Source organism: Lissotriton vulgaris, chromosome 8 (assembly GCF_964263255.1).
Source record: "Lissotriton vulgaris chromosome 8, aLisVul1.2, whole genome shotgun sequence".
Classification (NCBI taxonomy): domain Eukaryota; kingdom Metazoa; phylum Chordata; class Amphibia; order Caudata; family Salamandridae; genus Lissotriton; species Lissotriton vulgaris.
In genome coordinates, this window is record NC_141696.1 from 156,726,856 (window position 1) to 156,750,083 (window position 23,228).

At 46.5% G+C, this 23,228-nt stretch overlaps 1 protein-coding gene across 1 annotated transcript in view; it reads left to right on the forward strand.

The window, feature by feature from the left end:
• UVRAG (UV radiation resistance associated) overlaps window positions 1-23,228 on the forward strand; it is a 356,076-nt gene that overhangs the window by 143,527 nt on the left and 189,321 nt on the right. Inside the window, exon 7 of the mRNA XM_086933865.1 lies at window positions 14,007-14,112. Coding sequence (XP_086789991.1) covers window positions 14,007-14,112 — 106 coding nt within the window. The remainder of the gene's footprint in view (window positions 1-14,006; window positions 14,113-23,228) is intronic.

The window sequence follows — 23,228 nt, forward strand, 5'->3', positions numbered from 1 at the left end:
AGGGAAATTGTTTTATTTGGTGGACTGGAAGGGCTATGGTCCAGAAGATCGCTCCTGGGAGCCCCTAGAGAATCTAAAAAACTCCCCCAAAGTACTAAAGACTTTTCATAATCGTTTCCCAGACAAACCAAAGCCAATTCCAATGGTATTAGGGGGGATTCTACGGGGAGGGTACTGTCATGACACGCCTTCCCAAAGCCCAAAAACGAGCTTAGAACACCCTCTGAGGAAACCCACCCCTGTCCCGTGCAACCTGCACGCCAGTACCTAAAAGGGAAGAAAGGGTTAAGCATGTAAGGTCATTAATAATGGTTTAATGTTCATAGCTATATGCATGTTTCAAACTACGTGTATTATGTTTGGCTGCAATATTCATGTGCTAATCCGTATAGACTTTCAAAGGGAAAAAGACGCGCTTTGGTGTTGCATCAAGGAAAGGAAAAAAGACGCGCTTTTAAAACCACACGCATCTTTTTGGTGCGCGATGCAGAAGGATTCAGCGCTCCAATCTCGGAGTGCTCGGCGGACTTTGGGCGTGGCACGCAGCCTTTCCCTGACGTCCTTGGGTGTGGCTAGACTATAAAAGTCACACCCAAGGTTCTGGAAGGCGCTTGGTCTTCAGAGTGTCCTGGAGCCAACACCTGCATTGAAGAGCTCGCGTTCAGCATCGGAGATCTGGGATTAAGTCAGAGTCAGCAATCAATGGACAGTTCAGACAACTCGGATTGAAAGCTAAGTACTTGTTTCTCTTCAAGGCGCCCAACGCAAGGATCCAAGAGACTTGTTTTGAACTTTTGATTATTTTCAGGTTGTTCATTTGTAAAACAGGTTAAGGACTAATTCGAACCAGAATGTTTTGGGAATTCTTTTGTGAACCAAGGTTATTCTTCTGTAAACCAAATTAAGGTTTAATTCGAGCGTTTTGTGAACCAAGTTTATTCTTCTGTGAACCAAGTCAAGGTTTAATTCGAACATGAATGTTAATGTTTGAAAACTTAGGTGATGCATGTAAAAATGTGTGTATAGATAATATTCATCCTCACAGAGCTTTCTGAAGTTTCAGCCGGAATCAATAGTTTTGATCTTATGGAAAAGTCGTGATAAACCTACCAAACAGGGAAAGGAAGTGAGTAGGATTATTTTTAAGTAATTATAAATAACAGGTAAAAGTGAGGGTTAAGAACAGTGCAAATAAGTGTTGTTTCTTTTCATAGGAGTTTAAAACTTAACACTGGAGGCGGACAAGTCAACCACCTTCAATTGAAAGACCTCAACCCTTGCACACACCACGACGACGACATCCTGGACGCGAAGACCTATCGAGTAGTTCGCAGGTAGGAGACCGCCTTCCCTAAAAGACAAGGAAGAGTTAGAGGAGTAGATAGGAGATTAAAGAGATCTAGACTCTTGCTAAAATTACATTCTTGTATATGTTTTCAGGTCGACTACTAGACAACAAGTAGCGTCAGATCCGGCCTCTCTCCCTGACTGCTACCCATCATCCTAGTGTGTTGATTAAGAATCACTGGCTGAAAAGGTAGGGTTTTGGGGGATTGGTCCATAGCGTCTCTGCAAAACCGATCAAGCACCTTACAGGTAAGGTTGGTGTTCAGTTCAGGTAAGAGTGCTTGATCATATTTGACAATGGGCAGAAATAGAAGACGAAGAAAGCAAACGGGTCCCAGGGTTAGGCCTTGGGGATAAGACTAAAGCATTACCTGGATTGATAGTACAGGTTCTGCCAAGATTATTGACAACTAGAAAGGAAGATTGGGACGCAATCTCGTCCTGTAAACAGAAACAAGATGAAGATACTAGTGACTTCTATTCAAGATTCGAGAAATGTTTCATTATAAATAGTGGCCTACAACCAAGCAGCGAGTCATATCCACACCTTTTTGTATCAAAACTAGTCGAGAACTCGCTACCATTAGTTAAAAATAGAGTGTACAAAGTTGAAAGTACTTGGCAGGCAAATACGCCATCCCAGATGTTACAAATGTTACAATATCATCAGAACAGAATTAGAGAAGAACAAGATCAGGAACAGAAACGTATGAAAGACACAAAGATGAAAATGTTAGTAGCTCAGACGGTCCCAGCCGACGGTCAGAGGAAGGGTGGGGCCCAGACAAGTCACTCTACAGCTCCCGTTAAGGGAACGTGCAATTACTGCAAGCAGCCAGGTCACTACGTACATGAATGCCCAGTCCTGAAACATAACATAGCAACAGGTAAAACTAAAGAAAGACCGCATCCACCTAGACATGAACATGGGCATCAACAGACCTCACAGAGCGAACAGCTAATGCAGAACACACAGTCTATGCATGCTCCATCCCACACAGCGCAGACAGTAGCAGTACCGCAGCCACAGCCCATTGCCGCGACTCAGCAAGTATCGCAACAGATGTACCAGTATGTCCAATCTGCATATCCAGATTACCCCCGATATACATGAAACAGCCTAGAGAGGGAAGGTGGTTTGCCTCTTATTGAAATTCCTGTAGATCAAGAAGGTCCTTATGTACACAGTCACGTATTGGGAAAAGACAGAAAGTTTTTAATTGACACAGGGGCAAGTTGCACTACAATCAGTCATAATGAAGTCCCAGGGGCACCCCTCTCAGGCTCACAGAATGTTTCCCTTGGTTTTTCAGGACAGCCTATTGTAAATGAAGTATCGGAACCAGTACCATTGGCTGTGGGTCCATTATCCCGAGTTACAGATTTGTTACTTACGAAATCATGCCCAGAAAATCTGTTAGGAATTAAAACACTGAAGGCTCTAGGAGCTATAATATGCTGTTCCCCGGAGGGAGTTAGACTCTTTCTACGGGATTTCAAGGGTCATTATGTTTTACGAGAATTTGATGTCAGATTGAAAAATGTACCAGATCACCTATGGGCAAAAGGCCCAGCTGACGTAGGTTGTATGCATATCACTCCATATCGTGTTACACTCAAGACAGGAGTTGTTCTACCCAGAATCAGACAATACAAGTTACCACCCGATGCTGTAGTGGCTTTACTGAAAATCATTGAAGAGCTCATTGCCCAAGGAGTGGTCGTAGAGACCGACTCCAATATCTGCAATTCACCCATCATTCCAATTCTTAAACGTACAGACCCCAATGCACCGCCAGTATATCGGCTGGTGATTGATCTTCGAGAACTGAATAAATGTATTGTACCACAGTACCCTGTGGTCCCCGATATCTCTTCCCTATTGACTGCGATTGATTCAGAAGCAACGTTCTTTACTGTAATTGACCTCAAGAACGCTTTCTTCAGTGTACCTATTGATCCGGAGAGCCAATATCTCTTCGGATTCAGTTTAAATGGACGAAGTTTCAAATTTTCCCGCGCACCTCAAGGATTCACAGAAAGCCCCAGCATCTATAGTCAAGCACTGAAAAGACAACTAGATTGTATTCAAATGCCAGTTAACACCGCTTTACTGCAATACGTCGATGATCTACTGATCACCGCACGAAGTGAGCCCGAATGTGAACAAGCATCATTGACAGTTTTACATTTCCTGGCCGACAAGGGACACAAGGTGTCTCCTTCGAAGCTACAATTCTGTGTTCAGCAAGTTGTGTACTTGGGTCACTTGCTGTCCAAAGTGGGGAGACAGCTCACTCCCGATCGCATTCAGTTAATTGTAAATATGCCACGACCACAGACACAAAAGGAAGTGCGGGCCTTTATAGGCCTCACCTCGTACTGCAGACAATGGATTCCTCAATATGCATTTCTAGCTAAACCACTCATCCAGTTAACGACGCAGGAGGCAGCAACGTCGATTGCCCTCCCTTGGACTCAGGAACATACACAAGCCTTTGAGGAATTAAAGAAAACATTATGCCAAGCACCAGTTTTAGCGACACCATGTTACAGCAAACCGTTTACACTTTTTGTTACAGAACGTGATGGTACAGCATTGTCTGTCCTCACTCAAGATCAAGCAGGTTCACATAAGCCTTGCGCTTATTTTTCAAGTACATTGGATTCAGTAGCCCAGGCACTCCCTGCGTGCTTAAAGTCAGTAGCTGCAACAGCGTTAGCAATAAGACAGAGCGATTCAATTGTTTTAGGCCATCAGTTAACAGTACAAGTCCCACATTCTGTAGAGGTTCTTTTAAACAGAACCCAGACTCCACACTTGACTATAGCACGACTGACAGGTTACGAATTGACACTATTCCAGCCACACATAGAAATCAGACGCTGCAGTATCTTGAACCCAGCAACACTGTTACCTACAGTTATGACAGATCCAGCCCCGCATGATTGCATAGAGATCATTAATGCAGTAACAAAGCCCCGACGAGATTTAACAGATGTTCCATTGACAAATCCAGACCTGACACTTTATGTGGACGGTTCATGCATGAGAACAAGTACAGGAGAGTTAGTGGCCGCGTATGCCGTGACCACTGAAACTGAAGTTAAAGAAACACACCGTATTGATACACTGTCTGCTCAAGCGGCAGAGCTCATTGCTCTGACCCGAGCCTGTATTCTAGCTAAGAACAGAAATGTCAACATATACACTGATTCCCGTTATGCGTTCGGAGTTGTACACGACTTCGGCATGCTATGGCAAGAACGAGGTTTTCTGACCTCTCATGGTGCCAAGATCCAACACGGTCCCCTCATTCAAGCACTGTTAGAAGCAATACATCTGCCTTCAGGAATATCCGTCATGAAGTGTAAAGCACATATTAAAGTCACAGATTCTGTTTCCCAGGGTAACGACCTGGCAGATCAGACAGCAAAACATACAGCATTGACTCACACTCAGACAACTGATACGACAAAGACAACAGATCCGACAAACTGTATGACAGTCAGGGATCCCACACTAGATGTTATCGACATTCAGACACATGCTACTCCAGAAGAAATAAAGAAATGGATTGAACTAGGAGGGATCCAGACAGATCAAGGTTGGTTTGGCAGACCACCGAATATGTGGGGGACGCCCATTCCGAAAAAGATTACTGATGTTGATTGTAATATGTTGACAGATTACCTTGCCTCCTTGATGTCTGCACTCCAATCATGTCGTTCACAGGTTGCCGCAGCCTTCCCTGACAACACTGATGTAAAGCCACACGACGTCCGTCCCGGCGACATTGTACTAGTGCGCAATTTCGACAGGAAGAGTCCGCTGGAGCCCCGCTGGAAGTCCCCGAAGACCGTTCTTCTCACCACGAGGACGGCCGTGAAAATCGAAGGGAGAAAGGGGTGGGTTCATACGAGTCATGTGAAAAAATTTTTTGGACTGAAACCTGATCGAGACTCGTCCACCCCCACCAAAGACTGTGTCGAGCCGAAAGACTTTACAGAATCTGAACGAGAAAAAACTCCTCAAGAAGAGTATCGCATGAAACTCCGATCTAGCAAGTCAGACAGTTTAATTGTTTAAGTCCTCCCCTAGGTGAATCGGTTAAATAGTTTCTGACATGTATCCCCTAGATCGAGATAGAGAGAGAGAAGCCAAGAAACGTACATACTGTAAATCACTTCGTAGTCACTGTATAGTGACACTATTAATCATGTTTATTCTGAGTATTTTAATTATTGTTGTTAGCATCGTTTTACCTATCTATTACCCTATTTTCAAGCGTGAACAATCTGCTTACAATGTATCTGCTGAACACACTTTTAGTGAGTTACCTCCACACGAGCTTTCCTACAGACTTGCGCTGCGCAACAATACATTCATTAGTATGCTACATCATTCTCATCAAACTAACAATGCTACAAATTGCTGGATATGTGGCCGACTCCCTCCCTACCAGAATTACAAGGGAGCTCTGCCCCTCTTTCCGTATCCATTCACTCACAATGGCTCCTGCGGAGCATGGTTTAAAATAATTAATTCCTTAGATCCTGATATTGCTGTTTTCGATGGGGGCTGGGTTTGGGGAAACATGAACTTGGTCCTGCTCGACGTCTGTTACCCTGATAAGGAGGGACTCCCCACTAGAATAGGAACTGATCTAGAAAATGAAGTATATGGATTAGGTAATTATACAATTAGCCTCATGATTCTTACTGTTGAATCCGAAGCTGCACCAGTTCTACCCATTATGTCAGTATTGCCAGTCACTGGTGAATTATGTATCAAGAAAAAAGGTTCAGTACACTTAGGTCATAGTAAATGTACTACTGTGGTCGAATTCAGTGATCATGGAAAATCGTCCTTTAAAGCTATTAGTCATTCTTACTTTGTCTGTGGTCATACCGCATACATACGTCTACCTCCAGATTGGGATGGTACCTGTTACATTGCATTCCTTCTGCCACCTGTTTTCCTAGCTCCACCTGACTACCATAGAAACACCAATCTAGTAAAGAATAGACCCAGAAGAGATATCCCACTTGTCGACTACACAGAAACGGCATGGGAACAGTACACCGACTTTAATAAAGGATTCTTTTTCTTTTTAGGACCTGTTCAGAATAGTAAATTAATACGCAGATTAACTAGAACACTTGAAGCAGTAGTGAATGAAACTGCCTCCGCCTTAGGTAACTTAACAGAAGAGCAGTCCGCCATGCGGGTTGTTGTCCTTCAAAATCGTCTTGTTATTGACGTCATCTTGGCAGATAGAGGTGGAGCCTGTAAGGTCATCGGGTCAAGTTGCTGTGTTTTCATACCACAAAACGCACCATCTGTATATCAAGCTATCACACGTCTCCATAAAATTGCAAATCAGATACATCAGAATCCAGGCACCTGGACTTGGTCCGGTTGGTTCTGGACAACGTAAACAGCTTGGGGATGGAAGATCCTATCCTTCCTAGGCATTGGCCTAGTCCTAGTATTCAGTTGCTGCCTGTGCCTGCAGTGTGGGCCAGCGATTTGTGGACTATGTGCCACCTCTTGTATTGAACATTCCAGTTTTCTCTCAAAACGTAAACGAAAGAAAGAAGAACAAATGATGTTACAAGAACAAACTGATCGATTCATGAGGATCGATATATCATGAAGGGTCCGTAGGGAACAAGGAGGGAATGAGGTAATATAAATTTTTGGTCATGTTATGTTCCCTAGCGCGTACCCCACCGACTCCATGTACCAGCTTAAAGTGCATGTAACTTCCCTCCTGTGCCAGCTATGAAGACGCAAATACATTTGCGTCCAACGTTAACTTGTCCTCTTTCAGATCCACCCTGAATGGATTATATGGTCCGTTCCTAAGTATGCTATGCCACCGTCTTTTTGTAGTACACTTCACATGTTTTCCTGCTCTGGCAGAGTAGGCCCTGAATTTCTGCCATCGAGCCTCTTTTCTGGCTCCTGACTCTGACAGCCTCTGCCCAGGCTACCTCTGTACCCGTGAACTCTGACTTACTACCAGCGCGGCCCCTCGCGCTCAGCTCAGCCTGCTTTCTGCCAAGACTGACTATAACCTTCAAGTTATCTGTTCCGCTCCTCGAAAATGCATTCCTGCCTACTAGCTTCAGTAAACATCCTCCCCAGCTGCAGAGCCAAAGGGCCGACCTGTCTCAATGCAAGTAATTCATAGCCTCTGTTACCATGCTTCCATGGAAGGCCCCGTGCCCCCACGCTTCTCATGCAGACACTTAGGCGCTTATACATACATCCACAGTTAGCATAGAATAGCTTCTGCCTTAGAGACCTTTCCGCCCAGATAGTATGGTTCCTAAACATCAGATATCAGATATGATAGAAGTACAAGTTGATCTGACATGCCAGACTTCTGTCTCTTTCCGTCAGTGTAAATGTCAAGTCCCCTGCACCCCTCCAATAACACGTCATGCAGCTGCGCGCGCATCCAAGCTTCCGATTTCTGCTGACATTGCAACAATTCTGTTAGCACCACCCCTTGGTGCCACCCACTTGCGTCACCTATCAGTGACGTTTCTAGTTCACGCCTAGTTCACGCCTCTTGATTACGTACTTGTAACACGTGAATACTGTTATCTTGTCTTCTCTCAGCTGTTACGCCTACTGCACTACTTCCTATGGTATAAATCAAGTATATAAGCTATGTAATGTCAATAAAGTTTGCTCTATCCCTTCTGACACCCCTGTGGTGGTCAGAACATGATATCCTGGTCTTGACCATTCCTTTTTAAGGAATAAAAACCCTAAGAAACTCTAACACCACGGACTCTGTCTTTTTTTCATTTCCGATTGAGTTATTATTGATTAAGTACTTACCTGCATAGAAATTAAGAGAGTAAATTATTTATTTACGTCAGAGGGATAGCTCTGCTGTCATGTCACCTGAGTGCATGCCATGAGGAATAGCTCTGCTGTCATGTCACCTGAGTGCATGCCATGAGGAATAGCTCTGCTGTCATGTCACCTGAGTGCATGCCATGAGGGATAGCTCTGCTGTCATGTCACCTGAGTGCATGCCATGAGGAATAGCTCTGCTGTCATGTCACCTGAGTGTATGCCATGAGGAATAGCTCTGCTGTCATGTCACCTGAGTGCATGCCATGAGGGATAGCTCTGCTGTCATGTCACCTGAGTGCATGCCATGAGGAATAGCTCTGCTGTCATGTCACCGGAGTGCATGCCATGAGGAATAGCTCTGCTGTCATGTCACCTGAGTGCATGCCATGAGGGATAGCTCTGCTGTCATGTCACCTGAGTGCATGCCATGAGGGATAGCTCTGCTGTCATGTCACCTGAGTGCATGCCATGAGGGATAGCTCTGCTGTCATGTCTCCTGAGTGCATGCCATGAGGGATAGCTCTGCTGTCATGTCACCGGAGTGCATGCCGTGAGGAATAGCTCTGCTGTCTCTAAACTCTGCCCAGCGTGCAAGACCTTGTGACACGCACAGCAACTTTGTTGTTTTTGCACCCTTACTGCAAGACCAGTGTGATTTGAGCAGTAGCTATTTCGTCCTTAAACTCTACCTGCAAAGCCTATGTAGCCTGAGCGATAGCTCTGTTGTCTTCACACCCCAACTGCAAGACCCGTGTGATCTGATCAACAGCCACACTCTCTTTATACTCTCCCTGCAGGATCTGCGTGGTTCCAGTGATAGCTCTGCTGTCTTTGTACTCTCCCTGCAAAAAGACCTCTGTGACCCGAGTGAGCGCTCTGCTGTCATGTGACCTGAGCATGAGACCGGAGTAATAGCTCTGCTGTCTTTGCACTCTGCCTACAATTTCTGTTACCTCAGTGATACATCTGCATGTAGGATTGTGCACGACCTCCACCACGGTGTAGTGATAACGATAATGCACTTCAGCGCCCCTCAGTGGGATCTGAAGCACTATATAAATCTTAGAAATACCACAAATGAGCACAAAGCCCCTGTCCCTAATGGCAGAAAGGAGCGCCAGTGTCCAGCACATTCAATCCTCACAGGCGGTTGAAGGGGGCTAGAACATGAAATGATTCCTGTTTGGCTACTATTCCTTCCGGTCAAATGCCTCTTTGCTAGAAGTGAGAGCAGAGTTATTAGGAGTTGAGAGTGGGCGTGTGGGGGGAGAGGAATAGGAAGAGGAGATTTGACTGTAAATTAACTTGTGGGACGTGTGTGAAAACTGTATTTCGTAAGGCTCGCAGCTCAGATGAGAGCTGAGCAAACATGGAACAAATGAGAGCAACCAATGTATGTCCCTCCCCCCCACCCATCCGAAACCGTGTGACCAGTATAATGGAACCTTTGACACATTGCCTCTATTTTACTTGGAAATGTCATTACCTACTCGTAGTGAAAGTGGATGTTGCCTGGGACATAATTCTAAAAGGGCAGGAGGATGCCTCCCCATATAAACTGGAGGGAGCTAGGGTCTCTGGGATGTATTGAATAAGTAGTGGGCTTGCATTAAGGGATGAGGACCAAAGGATCACACAGGGTTAGAGGATACCTTCTTATGCTGTCAGGGTGGCATCCTACCAAGCGCTTTGTCTTTCGCCCTTGCATGTGCAGGGAACCAGACCGTCCAGCCTTTGGTTATTTCCAGACTAGGACTCACGGTACTACTGCCCTTCCACCTCTAGGAGCTTGAGAGGAGCTGGTGCACCACCCCCTGCTCAGAAAACTGGCAATCCTCGACCTTACCGGAGTAGATGAAATCTGGGCCTTTAAAGATTTATAGTTTCGGCTCTGGTTACCAGCTTGATTGCTCTTCACTTCTTTTCTCGCTCATGAAGTGTACATGTACAGCTCTAGGCTGTAAACCTGCATTTAAAAAGATGCTTGGCTATTGCTTCAAATACCAACTCCATTTTCAATCTTTCGCATCATTTTACTCATTTGACAGCATCACTGCCTTTCACATGTAGCCAGTATAATTACTGGGCTTTCTCTGCTTGCACCCCTTGTTTGATGTGCACACATAGACCCCGCAGACCCTCTGGTAGGTGGTTGCTGCGTAGCTGCCCATATGTTTTATTCCACAGCCACCCAGGTATATTCCCTGCCCCGTTACATGCCTCCTTCCCCTTTCTTCTTCCCTTTCAATGCCTCTCACTACGCCTGCTCCGTGGATCGCTCATGGATGGCAGTATAAGTTATGCGTCGCAAGACCAGCTAAACGCACCTGTCTGGTCACTCTCTAATGTCACCAAAATGCTTCCCACAAGGGATCACAGGAGTACAACATTCTACCAACCCTCCCAACCACCAGCCCTATGTAGCGTGTTATTAGTAATGCTCTCCCCATAATGGGTTATGGAGTGCTATATAAATGCATCCATACAATAAAAAAAACGTGGGTACTATCGCTGTTCTCTGGTTTGTGGACTTCAAAATGTACCTGGGCTCTAACATGCACTTTTGGTCATACACTTAAGGCATAATGGGGTCATATTGTGTCCAGAATAGAAGTACAGTAGTAGTTGATGGGACAAAGTACCTCAGAGTAATTTTAAGGGTAAGGCGGAACTGCTAAATGGGCTTAAGTAGGTTCTGTGACCAGATGGCAGATTCGCTCCAAGTTCCTATAGTTAAACCGATGAGCAAGAGATGGGTCTAATTTATAATAATGTGAAAAGATCATCTTTATCATACCGATTTCATTTTGTGTTACAATAATATTAAAAAAACAGCGCACAAGTCTGATAGTACTGCAAAAGGCTACAGAGCACGCATTATTATTGTTGGTGAGTGAAGTGCAAAAGACATTTGATTATTCATTGGCACTCAAAAGTTTTTGTGCTGCTTTGTCAACAAAAGCAGGCAGATGCTAGACGTAATAGCAACACGTTAATCTGTAATGTAAAGAAATACATAATGTTGGTTCTGACTTGGTCTTTGCTGAACAATTTTTCCAGACTCTTTCTGGATTTGGATATCTCCCAGATTAGCCAAACGCTGCCATCTTCTCTGATGTTTGGCACTCAAGGTGGGCTGAAGGAGGGAAAGGCACTAAAGCACAATTATGTTTTCAAGCGCTGCAGGAGGAGGGCATGCTTCCTCAGGCCAGTATAATTTATTTCACAGATTCTAATAAAATATGAGTTAAGCGGTGTGCCTTTTTTCCTTGCTTTCTTGGTCGGGCACTCCCCTGCAGTACAATACAGTACAGCTTAAAATAAATGGCTGCAGTTCCCGTGTCTACCACTAGTCTGTTTACCATGTTCATATTGGTCTCCTATCTGTTGCTATACAGATTTAGTAGCCGACTTGAATTTATTTAAATTGCCCACATTGAACCGGTCTGCAGAAGCTTAAATGCAACCGTTGAGGGGCCTGACCCTTCCTCTTGATATGGAAGAAAGTATGATAGTGTGTGCTTTGCAGGGGCCTGACCTCTCCAACCACCACCATGTCCCACATGGATTGATCCTGTCTGTTGAGCATAAAGAAGTATGGACCTGGGCGGATCTTCCAATCCCGCTTTGAGTTTTTGGCAGGATTCGCTGCCGCAGTTGACTTGTGATTGGTGACTAAGTGCCAGCGTTGTCTGGGAAAAACCGACAACTGTTCGTTGATGAGTTGTAGAAGAGCTTGCCTTGGTCTAGTCCTGATACTAAAAGTGAAGGAGAACATTCATCCGCAAGACTTGGGGAATTTTGGAACATTTGTAAGCTTCCACAGTTGGCATTGTGGTGCCTCGCCGTTTAACTCTTTAAATTGGGGAGAGGAGTTGACCCAACGGCTAGGGTGGTCGACCTCGAGTCTAGCGAACCGGGTTCCAGTCTCGGCAATGACACTGAACATCATGTGATTCTGGGCAAATCACTTAATCTCCCCGTGCCTAACAAAAATGAATGTGTCCTCGTGTAACCCAAGTGATGCTATGTAAAACGCTCCGATACCCGATACCAGGTCATGTTCGAGCTATATAAAACTCTGTAAAAAAAAATAAAAAATAATAAAAAAATAAAGTGTGCTTTGGATACGGGTTTGAATACGGAAAAAACACCAACAAATCCAGTGCGGTAAAACGTGATTGCTGCAGAAGCATTGAGGTTAAACTTGATCACAAAGCCCATGGTTTGGGAACGCTGGATTCCTGACGCCACTCTCAAAACTATTTGTGTCTGAAAAGGCGTGTATGTGTATACTGAGCAGGGAATACGATACCTTTACCAGCATACTGGCGTGGTTAACTAAGGTACAACTCTCTGAAACATACATGCATGACCTTTTTTGTTCAGTCCAACAACTAAGCAGCAAGTTCAGATTTCACATTAGCAATAATGTTTATGAACTACTTGCCGCAGAATTCAACTTATGCACATCACTCATCTGCACAGGTGTCACTCTTAATATCCATTTGCATCAAAAAGAATCTGTGGATAAATAATTAGCTGGCAAAAGCGGGCACCATCTACTGAAAGTTATTAAGTAGTAGAATAATGTTTTCCCTGTGGCGACGCCTACATATTCTGTGCAATCCTATAAATGAATGGAGCAACAACCAATCCCAGCTCCAGCCTACGCGCAGTGTGATCTTGATCACCTCAGGTCTCTCTGGTGTTCTTCAGATCTTCAAAAACACCACTTCAAATAGAAAATAGTTAAAAATGCAATGTGGGCAATGGGGAGGTGGGGGAGGACACTCTGGTGTTTAGAGGAAGAATTGTGAAAGTGTGTCCCCAGAACCACAGATGGAGTACATTCAAGACAACAAGCTTGTGCATGGAGGAACTAGTGACTGCAGGAAAGGTGGTGAAGGGGGAGAAACAGCTAGAGAATTACTGTATCTGGATTTCAGCCTGTGTCGCGCAGAGGGACATGTACAAACAGGGAAACAGAGCCACACGAACAGCAACATGGTCGCGGTTAAAGGGAGGCGGGGATGAAAAGTGGGATTATGAGAATTCTCCCCACCCCAAAAACGTACACTCTTTAAATAAAAAATAAAAAAAGGATTTTGAAGTGATCATCTTTGATGAAATATGCTTTGAACAAAATGACGTTACACGAAACTTAAGAAAGGGTAGAGGATCCAGAGGTAAGACTGACCCTTTGGTATACACAGACTCGCCACACTGCAACTGAGACATCTGACCATATCCCTTTAACAGCCAAAGAGACATATTGAGCCAAGGTGCAGCCCGTATGGAGCAGCTTTGCAAGGTGGACACGGGGAATCATTGTAGGACTACTTTATGGATCTCGTCTTGCAGGAGTGCGACAATCCACCAGAGAGGTGCTGCAAACCCTAACTGCAGCTGTAGGTTGGATGCAGGCCTGACTGACCTATAGATACATGCATGCACTGCAGGACACTGATAGGCTGAATCCTGGCGGGTCCACTCAGCCTTTTGTCCTTGCAAAATGGATAAAATGAGTACCATTGAGTTGGGTAACAAACTTCTGTTCTTCAGTGTCTGATATCCCTTAGTGTGAACATGTGCTATACAAATATGAATTGCCTTCATACAATAAGCCACAAGGGTACGTCCAAATTTACATTTCTGTGATTTTACAACTTTTTTTCACATGCATGTGTAGTTTGGAACATATATTAATGAACCGTTTGCAAACTTGTCATAGAAGTTAACATGTTAAATTGAACCACCTGTTTCTTTCCATTAATAGGCTGCATAGAACTCAGTGTGCAATCAAGCAGACTCAGGTAACTGTTCAGAAAATAGGAAGAGAAATAGAAGAAAAACTGAGGCTTACGTCTGCGAGCAACGAGATGGTAAGTTTCAGGCACTGCATCTAAGTAGAGACATATGTTTGATGGTCCTTTCATTATGTAGGTTTGTTTCCATACAGTTTTTTCAGAAAAGGGGCCAACAGCACAAAGCATATAAGACTGCTCTAATAATGAATAATGCCACATAACTGCTGGTAGGAACTCCAAGCAAATAAGTAAGGGCAGGTCTGCAATATAAAGACTTTTAGTGTGGTCCAAGAATGCAGAACCTTTGTGCCAGCTGCATTTCAAAGGTACTCTAGAGTCTGGTTTTCCTGACTGAGATCCGGTTCCCTTCCAATTTAAATTCCTTCAAAAGAGATGAAATGGCGAGGCATAATGGGAAAATAATACTGTTGGTTACAGATAAATTGTACATTGTGTCTGCCTGCACAGTACAGCACGCAACATTTTTTCTGTCAACCGCTTAAGTGTTGGGGAGCCATCCAAAGGAAGGCCTGCCCTCTGTTATATTGTTTTCTTTTATTGATCCACATATTCGTTTAACTGCTCTGTTTGGGGTGGCAAGAGCTCAGAGGTGAATTTAGTAGGACAGAGTAAGTAGCTGCCTTTCATTGAGAAAACTGGTGCATTCATGGGTGTAGGAAGGTAGGATCTTTCTGCATGGTTACCCCCACTTTTGCATGGTGCTAAGCTGTTTTTGACTAGTCTGACTGGGATCCTGCTAATCAGGACTCCAGTCTCTCTGCTTTCTCCCTTAAATTTGTTTTGTTCAGTACCTAGGTCCATCCCAGATTGGATACTTGGGTACCCTTATGAGTCCCTAGTATATGGTGCAAAGGTACCAAGGGCATAGGTACCAAAGAGGTCCCCCATAGGCTGAAGCATGCATTATGTCCCCCATGGGAGACCATTCAAAATGGAACTACATGCCTGCCATTGCAACCTGTGTAAGCTGGCGCTAGCACCACTTACTAAAGATATAGGTTTCCTATATCTAGGGTCACTGCACTTAAAACCTATAAGTAACACCTATAGCAGGCCTTTGTAATCCTGAAGGCAGGGTGCTTGGTTCTACAGCCTACAGAGTTCATTCTGCCTGGTTGTAAGTGAAGCAGCCATACTATATAGAGGGGCACTGAGTAAGTACTCCATGGCCATCTCGAAACTGGCTGCAACGAATCCAATCATGTTTGGTATCAAACATGTTGGAATCATTACTCCCACACCATAAACTGTGTGGGAGGTATGATTCCATGCACTGGAAGAGCCCTCTGTTGGGCTCTCAGTGTTCCCAGAACCAGCCTTCTTGACCCGGACAGCACAAAATGGTTGCTGCCCACCAGAGACAAGATTCTGCTCTCTGCTGCTGAGCCAGCTCGAACAGGGGAAGGTAGAACAAAAACATCCTGTCACAAGGAGGTGTGATCACCTCCCAGACAGGAATTAGTGTATTGGGGCAAGGTGGGTGCGCTTGCCAGCACCACTCAGTCTGCATTAGTGGCACATTTGGTGTCCCTATGCATAGTCCAGTTCAAACCAGCTCTGGGAGCCTTTGTCTCCTGCTCCGGTGTGAAATGGGACAAAGGACATGGGAGTAACCTGTCCTCCCGAATCATCTCAACGACTTTCCTTAGGGTACTTAAGGGCTTACTTGTCGGTGGGTCCCTAGATTCGTCGTGGGACAAGATTCAGACTAGACTCCACTTCTTCTTCTACCGTCAGGGCACTCTGGACTTAATTTGGGCTCGACTTTCCCCTCCCTTCCAGTCTGCTGCATCGTCTGTACCTCGGCACCATACAGGAACCTTCCAAGGCCTGTGGGCATCAAAGACACCTGAAGGAATCTCCCTTGGACTGAAGGAGTCCCTCCCCTGCATTCGCAGGCACTGCAACTAAGTTGACCAGTCTGCTGATTATGAGCTCCTCTGGACTCCGTAAGGTTCTGCAACACAGGTAGTGGTTCTCCACCACTCCCAAGGCATGCCCTGCCCTGCCCTCTCACCAAGTTTGAGGCCTGTATCCCTCATTGGGATTCCAATAACCGAACCCTTGTGCACCACGTCAACTTGCAGTTGTAAAGGCTTATTGGATTCCTTCCAAGAAGAACTTCGGGCTCCAAGTAGCCCCTACCTCGAGCACCTGCAGTGACCAGAATCTTCGGCTATACCTCATCGTTGTGCATCGTGACCTGCATGTTTTGGTGAGCTGCTTGAGGTCCTCTCGAAACTCCAGTGCCTCCGGCCTGTGGGTCCATCTGAGGGTCACCTTTGTTACTTTTGTGCTCCCCTGATTGCTCTGGGCCTTCACTGACTCCCCTTCTTGTGGTGAGTCCCCTGGACCTTGTTGGTTCCGACATTGGACCTTCTTCGATTTCTGTGTGGGTTGCATTTGGCAAGGATTTTTTGGTGCTTCCGCCGGACACCGACCCCTCAGAATTCGACATCCGACGTAGGACAGCTTGTGCACGGCTCCTGGTCTTCCTCAGCGTCGCCTGGTCCTCACAGCTGCAGAGTCATGGTCCTTGTCATCCCTCCTGCAACTCCCGACATTGGTGGGCATTCATCTTCCAAATCTCCTGTTCAGTCCTGAGTGACATAGACTCTGGCCCCTCTGCTTGCAGGTAGCTCTCAACTAGAATCCACCTTCGGATTCCACCAGCCACTTTCTTCTTCGTCAGCAGCGGCACTTTCCTGAAGTCCTCAATTGGGTTTGACTGTGGTTTCTGATACCACTTCACATCTATGCACCAACTTCCCTGGTGTAGGTAACGTGGGTACTAGGGTATCCACAGGTGTGGTGGCTCTCTTCTGTCTTCCACAGGGTTTCTTCATGGTCTACTGGGAAGGGTTCTTATTCTTTAAAATTCCAACCGAGACTTGCACTTAGAGTTGTACGGAGCACGCAGTGGTGTTCCCACACCACACACGCTCTCCATGTGGTTCCTAGTCACTCACCTTGGGTGGTTCATTCGGTCCCCAACACTTCTACATCCTCTCGACATTGTCTTGACCCAAGTCGTGGTTCTTATTCTACTTTTTTAGTAAATGGTGTCTCACGTCTCAGATTATGTTAGTTAAAAGCTGATCGACCTCCAGAGAAGCCATGCCCAAGATGGGTTTAAAGTAGAAGGCCTTAAAGGTGGAGTCCAAGGACCAATCTGTTGCTCCGAGGATGTACTCTAGGTGCCCCCCCACAGGGGCGAAGGCTTTCAAAGCCATGGATCCCCTTGTCTAGACTTTGTACGTTGAGCAACTGTGAATGACACCCTGTACGGTGTGAACACCCATACCGAAACCTCCAAGGCCCTTTCATCCAATACCCGTTTACACGAGATAAGACAAAGGAGCACCGCTAGCTTACCTGTCAATTCCTTACGGGAAAGGTAAGAGTTATCCTGCCAGGATTGCAGCAGATGTTGCACTGTATTAACGTCCCACAAGGAGGAATATCTTGGGTGAGGTGAAATCAAGGCATATGCCTCAGAACAGCCTACATGCCAGAGAGTGCCCCTCCACAAGAACCTCCCGAACAGGCAAGTAGCCTGCAGATATTGCCAACCTACTCGCGTCAATGGAGCGATAGGCCAAGTCCTTACTGACCAATTCCGACAAGTAGTTGACTACATCTGACCCCACGGGATCCAAACCCCATCGCATATACCAGTGTGAGCACTTTCTCCAAGAAGACCTATACCTCGACTGTAGAGTGTGCCCAAGCCATCCTGATCAGAGAGGAAGCCCTCTCCAAAATGCCCAGGACTTCCCAACGCCCCCTGTAATCCTCAAACCCATAAGGCTGAGGCTGCTCTCCAGAACCAAAGGGTGCAAGTTGCCTGAGATTCCGTCAACAGAAGAGGAGTCCAGGTAAGTTGGATTGGAAAATTCATAGACAGTTCCATAAGAACTGGATACCAGACTTGAGATTTCCAACACGGTGTCACCAGATTGGCCTCTGACTTCTGTGTCCTGACCAGTGCCATTATCCTAGGTATCATCAATCAATCAGGACACTTATAAAGCACACAACATACCCATGACGGTCTCAAGCCGCTGGGGGGGGGGGGGGGGGGGAGAGGGGTCTTGAGCAGTCTTCTGAAGCCCAGTAGGTCTTGGGTCTGCCGTAGGTTGGTGGGGAGGGTGTTCCAGGTCTTGGCGGCGAGGTGAGAGAAGGATCTGCCGCCGGATGTCGTTCTTCGGATGCAGGGGACTTGGGCGAGGCTGGCGGAGCAGAGCTGGCGGGTGGGGGTGTAGAAGTTGAGTCGTCTGTTGAGGTATGCTTGGCCGGTCTTGTGGAGAGCTTTGTGTGTGTGGATGAGGAGTTTGAAGGTTATCCTCTTGTTGACGAGGAGCCAGTGTAGGTCTCTTAGATGGGGTGCGATGTGGCTGCGGCGGGGGATGTCGAGGATCAGACGTGCTGAGGCGTTCTGGATGGGTCGCAATCTCCTCAGGAGCTTGGCCGATGTTCCTGCGTAGAGGGCGTTTCCCTGGTCCAGCCTGCTGGTGACGAGGTCCTGGGTGACTGTTCTTCTCGTCTCGGAGCATTCAGAGGTTGTTGAAGCAGGATGAGGAGACTGCGTTGACCTGCTTAGTCATGGAGAGAGTGGAGTCGAGGATGACCCCTAGGTTGTGTGCGTGGTCGGTGGGTGTCGGGGCTGTTCCTAGTGCTGTCGGCCACCCGGAGTCGTCCCAGGCTGAAGGGGTAGAGCCGAGGATGAGGACCTCCGTCTTGTCCGAGTTCAGCTTCAGTCGGCTGTTCCTCATCCATTCGGCGACGGCCTTCATTCCTTCGTGGAGGTTGGTTTTGGCAGTGTGAGGGTCTTTGGTGAGGGAGATGATCAGCTGGGTGTTTTAGGTGTAGGAGATGATGTTGAGGTCGTGCTGTCGGGCGACGTGGGCGAGGAGTGCCATGTAGACGTTGAACAACGTCGGGCTGAGGGAAGAACCATGGAGTACGCCGCAGATGATTTCTGTGGCAATGGGGCGGAAGGGGTCAGGCGGACGCTCTGAGTTCTGCCAGAGAGGAAGGATGTTGTCCTGTCCAGGGCCTTCTCTTGGATCCCGGCGTCATGTAGGCGTGTTCGTAGAGTGTGGTGGCAGACTGTGTCCAAGGCGGCTGACCGGTCCAGGAGGATGAGAGCTGCTGTTTCTCCATTGTCAAGCAGGGTCCTGATGTCATCAGTAGCGACAATGAGGGCGGTTTCGGTGCTGTGGTTGCTGCGGAACCTGGACTAGGACGGGTCGAGGATGCTGTTCTCCTCGAGGAAGCGGGTCAGTTGTTTGTTGACAATTTTCTTGGTGACCTTCTCCGGGAACGGGAGCAAGGAAATGGGACAAAAGTTCTTGAGGTCCTTGGGGTCCGCCTTGGGTTTCTTGAGTAAGGCATTGATCTCTGCGTGCTTCCAGCTTTCCGGGAAGGTTGCTGTCTCGAAGGAGATGTTGATTACTTTCCGGAGATGAGGTGCGATGGCTGTGCTGGCTTTGTTGAAGATGTGGTGAGGGCATGCAGCAGTCTAACAGTGATCCTGAGTGGATGGTGTTCATGATCTCATTGGTGTCCTCGTCATTGATGCTGGTCCAGGAGAGCAGGTGGTTGGTGCAGATGCTGGTCGTGGGGGCGGTGGTGGTCGAGGCGGTCGTGGCGTTGAAGCTGTCATGGATGTCTGCGATCTTGTGGTGGAAGAAGGTGGCCAGCGAGTCGCACAGGTCTTGCGAAGGCGGGATGTCGTTGGTGTTGGAGCTGGGGTTGGAGAGTTCCTTCACGATATTGAAGAGCTCTTTGCTGTTGTGTGTGTTGTTATCCAGGCGATCTTTGAATGAGGCCCTCTTGGTGGGTCTGATGAGTTGATGGTGTCTGCGGGTGGCGTTCTTGTGGGCTGCGTGGCTGTCCGGTCTTTGTTCGCGGAGCCAGTTCTTCTCCAGTTTTCGGCATGTTCATTTGGAGGCTTGGAGGTCTTCGGTGAACCAGGTGGCTTTCTTGAGGGTGTCTTGAGCGGGGCGAGGGTGTTGGCGCAGTCGTTGATCCATTGTCTGAGGTTGCAGGTGTCTAGGTCGGTGGAGTCGATGGGTGGGTGAGGGTGGTGGTTAGCTGGTCTTCTGTGACTGCTCCAGCAGCGGCGAGGCATCTGTTGGGTGCAGTGGTAGGTTTTTTGAAGGATGAAGTGGATGCAGCGATGGTCGGTCCAATGGAGTTCGGTGGTGTGGTTGAAGGAGACGTGGGGGCTTGCGGAGAAAAAGGGGTCAAGCGTGTGACCGGCTGCGTGGGTTGGTGTTTCCACGAGCTGTCTGAGTCCCAGGTTGGCGAGGTTGTCAATCAAGGTGGTGGAGTTGGTGTTGTTGGTGGTAGTTTATGTCCCTGAGGAGGATGTAGTCCATGGAGGCATGGCCGTGTGTGCTGACTAAGTCGGCGATGAACTATAGTCTGGTTCCTCTGAGGGTGGTGTTGGGGTCGGAGTGAATCTGGAAGTGCATGTGTTAGGCGGTTCTGAGTGTGTCGTCGGTGTTGGTCGAGACTCTGATGGTGTTCCTGTGGACGATGGCGATACCTCCTCCTATGCAGTTGGTGCGGTCCCTGCGGGTGATCTTTGTGCCTTCTGGGATGGCTATGGCAATGTCGGGAGCTGAGGTGGGGTTCAGCCAGGTCTTCGTCAGGAAAGCGACGTCTGGGGAGGTAGTCGAGAAGGTCCCAGAGTTCGACGGCGTGTTTGCGGGCAGAGCGGGTGTTTAGGAGGAAGCATCTGAGGTAGTTTGGTCCTTCTGTTGGTGGTTTTGCGGTCCTTTTGCTGGTGAAGCTGTAGTTCCGGCAGGTGAAGGGTCCTTGGGTGTGCTTCGGGGTGGTTTGGTAGCAGGTGTGTTCTCGTCCGGGGTTGAGTGCGTGGAGGGAGCTAGCATTGTAATGCTGTTGGGTGCTATGGTGATTGCGGGGGCCAGGGGTTCTGGCACTGGGCGCGGTCCAGGCGAGCTGGCCGACCTGGGGGAGCGACCTGCCTGCCAAACGAGGTCAATGGTCGCTCCCTTCAGCGCGAAGCGGCCACAATTATAAGGGGAGGTGGGATGGAGGAGCAGCTGGGAGGGGGGTAAGTGGACAAATAGGAGCGGGGGGCGGGGCCACAGGGGACGCAGCGGTGGCAAGCGGGACCGGCGAGGGAAAAGCGGGGAAAAAAGGGGGGAACCAGTACACGGAAGGGTACAGCGGAAAAAGGGTGGAACCAGTACAAAACAAGCTGAACAGGCAACAAGCACAGTGAAAGCAAAGCAAAACCTAGCATAGCATAACAAAACACAACAAAACAGCATAGCATAACAAAACACAACATAGGATAGCAAAACAAAACATAGCATAGCATAACAAAACATTGCATAACATGACAAAACATAGCATAACAAAACACAACAACACATAGCATAACAAAACATAGCAAAACACAACAAAACATAGCATAGCTTAACAAAACACAACAAAACATAGCCCAGCAAAACAAAACATAATAGCATAGCAAAACATAGCATATCAAACACAACAAAACATAGCATAGCATAACAAAACATTGCATAACATGACAAAACATAGCATAACAAAACACAACAACACATAGCATAACAAAACATAGCAAAACACAACAAAACATAGCATAGCTTAACAAAACACAACAAAACATAGCCCAGCAAAACAAAACATAATAGCATAGCAAAACATAGCATATCAAACACAACAAAACATAGCATAGCATAACAAAACCTAGCATAGCAAAACAAAGCATAGCATAATAAAACACAACATGTAGCATAGCATAACAAAGCATAGCATAGCAAAACATAGCATAGCATAGCAAAACATAGCATAGCATAACAAAATATACCATAACAAAACATAACATAGCAAAACAAAGCATAGCATAGCAAAGCATAGCATAGCAAAGCATAGCATAACAAAGCATAGCATAGCATAGCATAGCATAACAAACACAACAAAACATAGCATAGCATAACAAAACAAAGCATAGGATAGCAAAACATAGCATAGCATAACAAAACATAGCAAAACACAACAAAACATAGCATAGCATAACAAAACAAAGCATAGCTAGCAAAACATAGCATAGCATAATAAAACAAAGCATAACAAAACATTTCATAGCATAACAAAACACAACGCATAACAAAACATAGCAAAACACAACAAAACATAGCATAGCTTAACAAAACACAACGAAGCATTGCAAAGCAAAACAAAGCATAGGATAGCAAAACAAAACATTGCATAGCATAACAAAACATAGCATAACATAACAAAACATAGCATAGCATAACAAAACACAACACATAGCATAACAAAACATAGCAAAACACAACAAAACATAGCATAGCTTAACAAAACACAACAAAACATAGCATAACAAAACAAAACATATCATAGCCTAGCAAAACATAGCATACCAAACACAACAAAGCATAGCATAGCATAACAAAACATAGCATAGCAAAACAAAGCATAACACACACAACCACACACACTCACACACAACCACTCACACACAACCACGCACACACAACCACACACAACCACACACACAACTATCTATCGCCCTCACTCTATCTATCTCCCTCGCTCTATCTATCGCCCTCGCTCTATCTATCGCCCTCGCTCTATCTATCGCCCTCACTCTATCTATCGCCCTCACTCTATCTATCGCCCTCACTCTATCTATCGCCCTCACTCTATCTATCGCCCTCACTCTATCTATCGCCCTCACTCTATCTATCTAATCGCCCTCACTCCATCTATCTATCTATCTATCTATCTAATCGCCCTCACTCCATCTATCTATCTATCTATCTATCTATCTATCTATCTATCTATCTATCTATCGCCCTCACTCCATCTATCTATCTATCGCCCTCACTCCATCTATCTATCTATCGCCCTCACTCCATCTATCTATCTATCGCCCTCCCTCTATCTATCTATCGCCCTCCCTCTATCTATCTATCGCCCTCCCTCTATCTATCTATCGCCCTCCCTCTATCGCCCTCTCTATCTATCTATCGCCCTCCCTCTATCGCCCTCTCTATCTATCTATCGCCCTCACTCTATCTATCTATCGCCCTCACTCTATCTATCTAATCGCCCTCACTCTATCTATCTGTCTAACTATCTAT